Source organism: Bos grunniens, chromosome 4 (genome assembly GCF_055505025.1).
Source record: "Bos grunniens cultivar Pamir isolate PY7600 chromosome 4, Bosgru_T2T1.0, whole genome shotgun sequence".
NCBI classification, from domain to species: domain Eukaryota; kingdom Metazoa; phylum Chordata; class Mammalia; order Artiodactyla; family Bovidae; genus Bos; species Bos grunniens.
The window spans coordinates 55,291,306-55,303,307 of NC_141168.1; the positions used below are offsets into that span (position 1 = coordinate 55,291,306).

Genomic DNA, 12,002 nt, shown 5'->3' on the forward strand with positions numbered 1-12,002 from the left:
AAATGGGATTATTCTTGAATTTCACTTTCTGATCTTTTGTTGTTAGGATATAGAAATACAACAGGTTTCTGTGTATTAATTTTATAACTTGCAACTTTACCAAATTCATTGATGAGTTCTAGCAGTTTTCTGGTAGCATTTTTAGGATCTTCCATATGTGATATCTTATAATCTACAAACAGTGACAGTTTAACTTCTTCTTTTCCAATTTGGATTCCTTTTACTTCTTTTTCTTCTCTGATTGCTGCACTTGCTATTTTAATTTTGTACATATTTATTTAGCACCTACTATCTGCTGATAATTCAAATACTGACAACCAGCTAGTAAAAGAGGCCCTTATTCTCAATGTGCTAATAGTCTGGGGATTTTAAACAATTTACACAACTGCCCTAGGCTTCTGTCTCCTTTCTTACGATAGGAGATATTAATAAAGGTCACAATGATGTTAATAAAAGCCAAATGAAATGATGGGGGCAGACTATGTTTCTTATATCATGTGCATAATATATTTATTAATATCCCAATTGTCTCAACCATCCTTTAGGGCAGATAAGCATGAATCTGCATGCTCAGTTGTGTCTGACTCTTTGCAGCCCTATGGACTGTAGCCCACCAGGCTCCTCTGTCCATGGGATTCTGTATAGAACAGTCTTTTGGACTCTGTGGGAGAGGGAGAGGGTGGGATGATTTGGGAGAATGGCATTGAAACGTGTATAATATCATATATGAAATGAATTGCCAGTCCAGGTTCGATGCAGGATACTGGTTGCTTGGGGCTGGTGCACTGAGACAACCCAGAAGGATGATGGTACAGGGAGGGAGGAGGGAGGGGGGTTCAGGATGGGGAACACATGTATACCTGTGGCAGATTCATGTTGATGTATGGCAAAACCAATACAATATTGTAAAGTAATTAACCTCCAATTAAAATAAATAAATTTATACTTAAAAAACAAAACAAAAGAATAATGGAGTGGGTTGCCATGCCCTCCTCCAGAGGATCTTCATGACCTAGGGATTGAACCTGTGTCTCCTGCATTGTAGGCAGATTCTTAACCACTTCAGCCATCAGGGAAGCCTCATACACAGTTTAATAGGTATGGGAGCATGTTTGGAGTACAGAACCTGGGTTTGAATCCTGTTTGTTGTGTGACTTTGGGTATGCAATTTAACCCCACTGCTCTTAAATTTACTACAAAATTGTGACAATTAGATTACTTCTTTCATTGACAATTAAATTAAATAACAGATTATAGAATTCAGCATAGAATCTAGCACATAATAAATATTCTGCTGAGGTTAAAGGTTATTAAAATTCAGTACAATTTACCCCCAATTAAAAATAAGGGAATGCAGAGAAATTATACAATTTGTACAAGGCCACACAATAAGTTGCAGAGATGAGATTCAGCCAGGTTGATCTATTGCCAACACCCTCCTCATTTTTTACATTTTGGGTCTCTAAACATATCATTATAGATGTAACTATTGGGCAGATTTGTAGGATACTTATTATGTTAATCAATGCTTTTAAATTTTCTCCTTGATTGGGGGCACTCTCCAGTCCAGTTTCTTTGCTTCTCATCCACTTTCAAGACCACTAGATTGAATCTTCCAGAGTGTGGATGTGGCCGGATAAAGGGTGAGGCCGTTACTCTCTGGCCTCCAGCTGTGTCTCCATTGAAAAAGAAACAGTTCTTGCACTGAGGCAGGGAACTTGCTTGGATATGAGCCAGGCTCCCAGAAATTGTGAAGCTGGATCCATTCATTGGATTGTGAGCCCTCTGGTCCTCTCCGTCTTACTGAACCAAGCCTGGAAGCTGAACTCATTGTGTCTCATTTGTTTGTGTGTGTGTGTTTTTAATTAGCATGAATTACTCTCTTATGATGGAGGAGAAGTCACAACGAGGCCAGGAAAAGAGCAGAAGAGACATCCTGAAGTCCACCAAGCGGGCATGGGCTCCCCTGGATGAGCAGCTGCCCCCTGGCTCTGAGGAGGAAGGCCACAGTCTCACCAACCCCCTGCTGGGTGAGAACAGGCCATCAGGGTTATTTGAAACCAACCTATTATGAGTGGTGAGGGATGTGGAGCTTTGGGCTGGGGGCAAATGATTTTGGAACAAGGACTTGACTGTTAAGATGCCAGTGTTGCTGGTATGATAACCAAAAACTTATGAAATAGGCACATCTGACTTCACCTACAGACACTTAAAATACAAACCTTCTTAATAGAAACAGACCAACTAAAGAATGAACTCGGCTCCCTTTCCACTCCAATGTCCCCTCATTCTAAGTCCCCTAGGACCCCAAAACTGTGGAGCTCATGCCAGAGATATGAGACTTCTTGCAGGACATCAAACATCTTATTGAAAGGCTCTTATTTGCAGAGCCTTGCACAGGGTGTTGCTACTAATTTTAATCATTTAAAGAGTAGTAAATAAGGAAACTTTTGTCCTTTCACTATGATTTCTTATTTGCTTGTTCATGATGTTACTGTTTGATGGCTTTTCTTCCTTGCCACCACCAATTTATTCTATCCCTTCACAGTAACTCAGTTGAAGACTAAGCATCTCCCATGTCACCTTGGCCTTTTTGGTTCACCAGACACCTTGTGAGGGAGTAATTCATGTATCTTACTGCTTCTTAGGATAAAGTCAGAGAAAATAAGCCCAGAGTAACCTGTAACCAACTGGAAAGGAAACAAATGTTTACAGGAAAAACTGCCTTTATAGCCTTTCCTTTTTGCCTCTTGACTCGTTGGTTGAGCCAGTGACAAAGATCCACCTTAAAAGATTGATGCTTTTATAACACAGGGTGCCTTTGGCAATTCTGGGACTGAAGTGCAATTTGCCCCTGGAATGAATGCAAATTTACTTTCTAACCTGGCAGAGAACTCCTTGCAAATAAACATCACTGGCTAGCTGCCTTAGGTAAATGTGATTCAGTAAGGAGAGGCTCCACGTGATTCATATTCAACAAGAGAAAGGCAAAAATCTTCCATGCTTTTTCAGCCTTTGTATCACACCAGGTAATTTAAAAATTATTCTAACATCTCTTGCTCTTTTATTCCTTTTCACGTTTTCTTTCTCTTTAAGTTATAGTCTTTTGGCAAGTTTATACTTTATTCTCAGGAAAAGCCAATTATGGAAAACAGGAAGTTTTGCCTTGGGGGAAAAATGACTCTGCTTATAGAAACATGTAATTAAATACTAGGAAATGGACCTATTGGGTAGTGGCTAACTAATGGGCTGATATCTCTTCACCTGGTTATGTTTTGACTGACTGGTCTGTTTCTCATTTGTAGAAGATTCCAAACAAGAAATTATTCAGCAGTGGCTGGACTCTGGATTCTTGTAAGTGTTTCTTTATGCCCTTGCACATCCATCTTGCAAAGATCCATGAAAACATGTGGGTAACCCTCCTGGGACAAGGTGTGACATGTAGGAATTTTCATTTTAACTGGGTGTTTGAAGGACTAATCTTTTATTGCAAATGTTATATATCCACTTAAAAGTACAAAATAGAATAATACTATTTCAGTTCCTAGCTGTTCACTGATTTCCTAAAGTCCTCTTGTCATAAAGCTTAGCTCTTCATTTACTCTGGTCTGTTTAATTAAAAATTAATTTAGCATAATTTTGTTGTTTGACTCACAATACTTTTGTTTCTTTATAGTGTCTCTGTTAATGAAAACTTTCAGCCAGTCGTCGACCACATTGGTAAGACAAGAGAACCCAAAAGCAGTTATGCTTTGTGGACCTGAGTAGGAGATGTATTAAAATGTTTGTTTGACTAAATCTTTTTAAAATGAGAATTATCAGAGATTCCTAGAAATGAAACAGATCTCAGAAACCATTCAGCTCAATCATTTTGTGTAATATGTAAGACAAGTTCAGAAAGGATAGGTGTTATCAAGCAGCAGATCAGGGACTGGGAACCAGAACTCTTGCCCATATCGTTAGCTCAGACTCTTAACAGAAAACTAGCTGGGTCTGTAAAGATATTTTGCAAGGATGTGATTATGGAAATGAAACTGTTTAATATTTCCTTACACTGTATTGTATTTTTATTTCTAAATCTAGTTTCTACCCTTCAGTCTTAAAATTATATCTTCTCTTTCTAATGATGCATTTGTTCTCAAAAAGAATGAATGACTGAATTCTATAGCAAACAGAGTATATATCAAGTATGTATTTCCGAGGCAGAAAGTGTGGCACACTTGTTACATTGAGATTTGATAGAACATTATAAGAAGACAAAGAAATTTATCTACAGGTCTCACAGTTTCCATCTTCACTAAATCAAATATAATATTTCCTAGAATGTAAGACTCCTCAATTGTAAAATGCACCCACATTTTAAGTACCACTCAGATAAGAAAACAAAACAACCATCCATGTCGATTATAACTAGGCATTATAATAGGCCACACTGACTACCGACACATCCTGATTTCATAGTTGTTAAAATGTGAAAAAAAGTGTGTTTTAAAATTGATGAAATGCCCTAAATAACATATGTAAAAATGACATAAAACAAGAATTTAATGACTAGAGGGAAAATTATTATTCTAATTGTTACTTACTTGGCTGGTTTTAGTTATTTCACTTTCTTCACTGCCATTTAAATTAAGATTGACCATTTGCTACAAGACAGTTTAAATTTAAGAATTTTTACTTTAAAATCTAGGTATATCATTAAAATTTCCTCCTTCACCAAGCTTATTTTTTTTAAATATGAAAGTTTCATGATGCCAAAATCTCTAAAGATGCTTGCCAATAAGTTGAATTTAAGAACCTTTGTTATTGATAGTTCATTCTCAAGAAAAGACAAGAAGTTAAGAAATATAGCCAGCATTTCAGATCCGTCTGATATTTCATCTTTCCCAGTTTATAGTGAGAGGTCTGGCAACCAGTTCTGGGGTTGTCAGTAAATGTATTAGAAACTTCATTTCCCAGGAATTAAGACAAATCATGGACCTTCCTCCTCTGAATCAAGTCAATTAAATAAAGGCATGAGGTGAAGATCTGGAGGAAGGAAGGGGTAACAAAATGACTCTGAGATCAGACACACACAGTTTCTATTTCGCAGGGTCTTTATCTTTAGTAAGGTTTTTAATAATAATGGAATAGCTTCTTACAAGTTTAATTGAGCCTTCACTTTTACAAGGCCCTTCCTCATCTATCATATTTTAAGCTCAATAGCCTAGCAAGGCTGGTGTTCATCTATGTTTCACAGGTGAAGAATCTGAGTGGTCAAGTGCCACAATTTTTAGTCACAGCTGGTTAGAGGTGGGCAGAGGAGCCTGCAGGCAGGCATCCTCTCAGCCCCTCTGGGTGCTGGTTTTACCACAATGAGCTCAAGGCATCCCAAGTCCAGGGAAGCCAAACCCTGCACTAGGAAGTGGAAACTACAACAGTAGTAGCAGAAACTGGAGACCTGAAGGTCATGAGGAGTGTTTCAGAGAGAAAACTATGGTGAAACCAAAAGGAACTGAAGTAGAGAAAGGAAAGGAGTCTCTGCTGGAGGGAATATCGTGAAAAAACTCCCACAATCCCACTATGATATAGAGTGGTGTGTTCATTCTTAGGGCAGCCATAAATAATCACCACAGACTTGGTGGCTATGACAAGGCTGTATATTGTCACCCTGCTTATTTAACTTTTATGCAGAGTACATCATGAGAAATGCTGGGCTGGAAGAAACACAAGCTGGAATCAAGATTGCTGGGAGAAATATCAATAACCTCAGATATGCAGATGACACCACCCTTAAGGCAGAAAGTGAAGAGGAACTAAAGAGCCTCTTGATAAAAGTGAAAGAGGAGAGTGAAAAAGTTGGCTTAAAGCTCAACATTCAGAAAACTAAGATCATGGCATCTGGTCCCATCACTTCATGGGAAATAGATGGGGAAACAGTGGAAGCAGTGTCAGACTTTATTTTTTGGGGCTCCCAAATCACTGCAGATGGTGACTGCAGCCATGAAATTAAAAGACATTTACTCCTTGGAAGGAAAGTTATGACCAACCTAAATAGCATATTCAAAAGCAGAGACATTACTTTGCCAACAAAGGTCCATCTAGTCAAGGCTATGGTTTTTCCAGTGGTCATGTATGGATGTGAGAGTTGCACTGTGAAGAAAGCTGAGCGCCGAAGAATTGACGCTTTTTGAACTGTGGTGTTGGAGAAGACTCTTGAGAGTCCCTTGGACTGCAAGGAGATCCAACCAGTCCATTCTAAAGATCAGTCCTAGGTGTTGATTGGAAGGACTGATGCTGAAGCTGAAACTCCAGTACTTTGGCCACCTCATGTGAAGAGTTGACTCATTGGAAAAGACCCTGATGCTGGGAGGGATTGGGGGGCAGGAGGGGAAGGGGACGACAGAGGATGAGATGGCTGGATGGCATCACCAACTCGATGGACATGAATTTGGATAAATTCTGGAAGTTGGTGATGGACAGGGAGGCCTGGCATGCTGCAATTCATGGGGTCACAAACAGTTGGACACAACTGAGCAAGTGACTGAACTGCACTGGTGCTTAAAAACAGAAATTCATTCTCTCACAGTTGTGAAGGCTGAAGGTCTGAACCAAGTGTCAGCAAGGTTATTCTCTCTCTGAAGGCTCTGTGGAAGAGGCCTGCCTGGTCTCTTTCTCATGGCTCCCATCAACCCTGGCATCCCTTTCATCCTTGCATCCTCCGCCTCTGTCTTCACATGGCTGACTTTCCCCACTGAGTCTTCTTCTCTTCTCTTAAGGACACCAGTCATTGGATTTAGGGTTTAAGTCTCACCTTTACCCAGTATGACCTCATCTTTACTAGTTATATCTGCAGAGACCCTGTTTCCAGATAAAGGATATATTTTGAAGTGAAATTTCAAATTCTGAAGTGACATTTCAAATACTGAAGTGAAATTTGGGTGGATACTATTCAACCAACTACAAGTAGAAATCATTCTGCTGTTTGCTTCTCTCAGTGATAATTCTGAGGCTTTCTTCATTAAAGTAGCAACAACATCCAAGTGCCTACTCATCTTTCACGTGACCCTGTACCTCTCATGGAAAGCATTCTAGTGGGCCTCAGATAAAATGAAGAGGTGGAATAAGGTTTCAGTGGCTCTGTTGCTGATTTCCTCCTCTGTTTTGAGATGGCCAAGGTCAGGTCTTGGCTTCTTATGGTGATTCTTTGGCTTTCATGATGCTCTGTGTCTCCCTAAATTCTAATTTTTGTTCAGCTGGAATCTGGTTGGCCCATCTTTTTCACCACCGTTATGCTAGGTAAGGCCCCTTAACCCTTGGCAGTTCAGTGTCTTCAGTAAAACTCAGAGGAGAAAGAAATTAATACGTGTCAAGGGCACACAGGCTAGGTACCCTATATGCATATTATCTCATTTACCAGAACCATCTTCTGAGGCAGATATCATCATTATTAACTTTTGCAAAGAGGTAAATAAAGCTCAGGAAGGTTAAGTAACTTGCTCAAAGTAACCAGTCAGGAGGAAAGTGAGTTGAGATTTGAACATTGGTCTGTCTGACTCTGCAGCCACGTGGCCTCTCTAGACTACAGTATGAATTACTGTCCATGTTATGCATGGATGCCCCTGGGAGCATCCTGGGAGGAAAGCTCTGCATCAGCATCCCTGCTGGAAAAGTCAAAGCATTAGCAGAGTGGGTCAGCTTCCTGGCAACCACTTCCCCTCCCAGCTCTTCTGACTCTTGTACCAGCTTTCAGGGCCACAGCTCAGTTCTCTTGAACTTAAAATTTCTAAAGTGAGACAATGCTAATTTTTAAATGTCAATCAAGTATCTGTAGAAATACAAAATGGCCACATCCGGATCTTAAAATTAAAAACAAAAAAGATGCATCAGAGAATTTTCTGGCAAGTCATAAGTCATTCTACCTTAACTCTAGAAATTTTAAATTTTAAGAAACTAAGCTCTTAGAAAATTGACATGACTAAGAAATGAATGCTTAATAGTTGGAAAATTCTGTTTTTTTTCCTGAGGCTCACTAGGTTTCTGATCTCTATAGATATCAGTCTCAAAAGTTATAATAATTCTGAGTATTATGAGTAATAATTATCATATATCGAGTGCTTATTGCATATTTGAAAACTATTATGATGTACTCCTCAAACAAGGTGATTGATTAATTTCATTAAATACTGAAGAAACAGAGACTCAGTGTTGAGAGATTTTCCCAAAACCACATAAAGCCAAAGAGGTGGAAACGTGATTTGAACTCAAGTCTGTTTGATTTCAAAGTTTATTCTTTTCTTACCAGAAACCAGTATACCACATACCGGTGTAAATCTGTGGCTGTTAATTTTCTCCCTAGACTTTCCTTATTTCTGTGAGCCAAGTTTGGATAGCAAAAAGGGACACTTCCTAAATTTAGAATTTTTTTATACTGATAAAACCTTATTTCATTTATACTTGAGGTGCATAAATATTTTTAAATTGTTAACTAAAAAACATATAGAGGAAGATATAAAAAGATATTCTGAAATTAATCTATAAATAACTCCTATAACTCAAATTTGCCTCAGGTTTCTCCAGCCTGTGGGTAAACATTACATTACAATGAAATTAGTCCACCAATTCTGAGAGATTATTGCCTCTATCTTGGTGTCACAGGGTCTATTGTAAAGTATCCCCTGTAAATATTAGTATTTCTGGGAGCCAACAGAAGATGCCTCACATTCTTTTATGAAAGAATTGACTTCCACTGTCACTGGTTCTACTCTAACAGAGTTTCCTGGGTGTCAACATATGGACAGTTCATGTCTCATCACTTCCTGAGTGTCCATTCTTCTTGTGTTCCTCTGGTGCTCCAATTCTTACAGAATTTATGGAGACACTCTTTTCTATTATACTGCATGTGTGGATCTAGGTAGCATCACTAATGTTCTGGGTCACGCAAAACTCATGATGGGAATCAACTTTCAGCTTCTTCCTGCAACCCATATCTCTCTTTGAGTCTTAGACTTAGTCTGGAGACTAGAGAACAAATATGCTATCAACTCCATCTCCACACCCATAAGTACACAAAACTTCTGACAGATTCCGTTTTATTCCATTCTCCAGTTATTTAACAAATATGCATAGACTGCCTCGTACAAACTGGATACTCCATTAATATTGGAGATACTGAAGAAAAAAGATGCAGTGGAGATAGACACAATAAAAAAAAATAAATATATAATATGCCAGGAGTATAGACAGTGAGGTTAAATGTCTCAGATAAAGTGCCTTTGAGCAGCTACCTGAATTTGCTTATTTGTAGGATGAACTGTTCCAGGCACATGAGACAGAATGTGCAAAGGCCCTGGGATGTGGATGTGCTCTCTGCATTTTAAGAATAGCAAGGAGGCCTAAATAGTTGCAGCTAAGTGAGCAAGGAATACAGCAAAGAGATATGAGTTAAAGAACTATTCAGAGGTCACATAATTTAGGGCTATATCCCGGTAAAAATCTTTCTTTTACTCAAAGGGAAAATGTTTTATACAAAAACATTTGTATAATGTTTTATACAAAGTAGTGGCATAGCCTTGGTTCTTTTTAACAGGACAGCTGTAGTGGCTACTTGGAAAATAAATTCTGTTGGAGAAAAGGTGGAACCAGGGAGCCCCCTTAGGAGGCTAAGGAAATAACTTATGGAAAAGAAGATGAGGGCATAGACCAGGGCAATAGCAAATGCTGCAGAGAGTAGTGTTAGATTCTGGATATATTTGGAATATAGGTAGGGGAGGATATGCTTGTGGATATAGAATATAAAAGAGAGAAAGAAAAGCCAAGGATAATCGCAGTGAATTTTGCCCAAGCATTTGGGCAGGGTGCATGATCATTTATTGGAATGGGAAGAACATAGAAGAATCAGGCTTGAGATAAAAGATGCAATTTTAGGCATGCTATGATTCAAATACCTAATAGAAACCTAAAGAGATACTAATAAATAGGGATTAGTTAGTGTTAGTCGCTCAGTCGTGTCCAACTCTGCGACCCCATGGACTGCAGCCCACCAGGCTCCTCTGTCCATGAGATTTTCCAGGCAAGGATACTGGAATGGGTTGAGATTTCCTTCTCCAGGGGATCTTCCCAACCCAGGGATTGAACCCAGGTCTCCTGCACTGCAGGCAGATCCTTTACCAACTGAGCTACAAGGGAAGCCCCAAATAGGGATATATTAGTACAAATTGAAAATACCAATCTCGAGTTCAGGGAGAAAGTCCAAGAATTAATAGATAACTGTTTGGGTCTAGATGGCATATAGATGATGATAACCCAGAAGTTCAAATAAGGTCACCAGGCAAGTGCATAGAGACAGAGAAGAAGCCTGAGAGATACAGAAAAACCAGCAAGGGAGGAAGAGGAGGAGAAGGTCATGAAGTAAAATGAGGAAAAGGAGAAAAGTGTCTGGAAGATGAGTAAAGTTAAGGTGTCAAGGAGGGGATGATCAACACTGTCAACTGTCATTAACGGGTTATATATGATGAGAAATGAGAATTGTTTGACAATTAGGTCACTGATGACCTTGAAAAGAGCTATTTCAGAGGAATAGTTGGAGAGAAAGGCCAGTTATATGACCTTCAAGTGAGAAATCGGAGTAGAGGAAGTGGAGACAGAAAAGTATTTGGAGGAGTGATGAGGCAAAAGGGAGCAGTGACTAAAAAGATAGCTGGAGGAGAGGTAGAGACAAAAGATGTTCTTTTTCTGGGGATGAGAGCTATTACACCAGGTGTATTGGCTGATGGGAATGATCCGGTGACCAAGAGGTCCTGAGGTGCTTGTGACACTTTCCCTGGCTTCCCAGAGCCATCAGCAGAGCCTGGATCTCCCTCTAGGGCCTTGTCTCTTGAGGCTTTGAGAGAGATTTTGAAGTCTCTTTCAAGTCTCTTCAAAGTCTCAAGAGACTTTGAAGTTTCTTTCATTGAAACATTGCTTACCCAGGTTCACTTACTGATAGAAATCATTTGGGATGCTCCTTTTATGAAAATTACCTTTAGGCCCTTGCTCCTTCTTTCCATATGAATATCAAGAGTTACCAAAAGTTGGACATCTGCCCATACTACTTATATCCCAAGTCTTCGCAAGGCATGGTTTTGTACTTTCTGCCCTGTCTTCTGACAAACATTAGGGCATATTAGCGGAGTGGTCCCACAGTCTCCTTTTTACGTATCTTCAGGGAACCTCTGATCAGGACACATGGATAACTTACAGGAAAGAGCCCCATGGGCATCCTTCAGTTTCCTTCTCTTTTTCCTTTCTAAGAACCACCATCAATGGGTGCAGACTAACTCCTCTTGGTCACCAACTTCACGGGCAAACAAGTCAGATTCTTGGCTTGGGCTCCATAAGGATCCATAGACCTTCCTTTAACCACAGACACAGTAGGACATTCAGAGCCTCTTTGGGGTCACTGGTAGTGCTACAGGGATCATGGTCATGGATGTTAAGGGTCCTCTTCTTAGGCTGCTGACTCACCCTTATTCCCAGATTCCACTGTAAAACTGTATAAGAAAGCTTGGAAGGAGGAGCTGATGTGTGGCAAACCCAGGGCCACACAGAGTACAAATCTGACATCAGCTCTGTCTGCCTGTGGAGCACACCATCCTGATGCTACCTGGGCAGACATGTACACCAAAAGCATGAGCTGACATGCAGTTTTATATATCATATTCTTATTTAATAACACATCCACACATAACTGAGAGTGAAAAAAGTAGAGCCAACTTCAACAGCACGAGACAGGTTCTGTCAACGTTCTGCTCTGTGCCATAGATTACATGATAGGTGCTTAATTCATTTGCCATTTTTACTATTTAGACATTTCTTCACTGTTTTTCAGAGAGGTCCCTGAAGAGTAAACCTATCCCTTTCCAGAGGAATTTTTTTAATAATAAGAACTTGCTAAATCAAGTTCTAAATTTGTGACCCATATTATAGGAATAGGTTAAAGTAAATCCAGTGTAACATAATAGATGTTCCCTTTGAAAACATTG

General features: G+C 39.5%; 1 protein-coding gene across 1 annotated transcript in view; it reads left to right on the forward strand.

Moving 5' to 3' along the window:
- ITPRID1 (ITPR interacting domain containing 1) overlaps positions 1 to 12,002 on the forward strand; it is a 121,521-nt gene that overhangs the window by 30,583 nt on the left and 78,936 nt on the right. Inside the window, exons 3-5 of the mRNA XM_086398475.1 lie at positions 1,870 to 2,030; positions 3,306 to 3,354; positions 3,677 to 3,720. Coding sequence (XP_086254601.1) covers positions 1,871 to 2,030; positions 3,306 to 3,354; positions 3,677 to 3,720 — 253 coding nt within the window. The 5' untranslated portion in view covers position 1,870. The remainder of the gene's footprint in view (positions 1 to 1,869; positions 2,031 to 3,305; positions 3,355 to 3,676; positions 3,721 to 12,002) is intronic.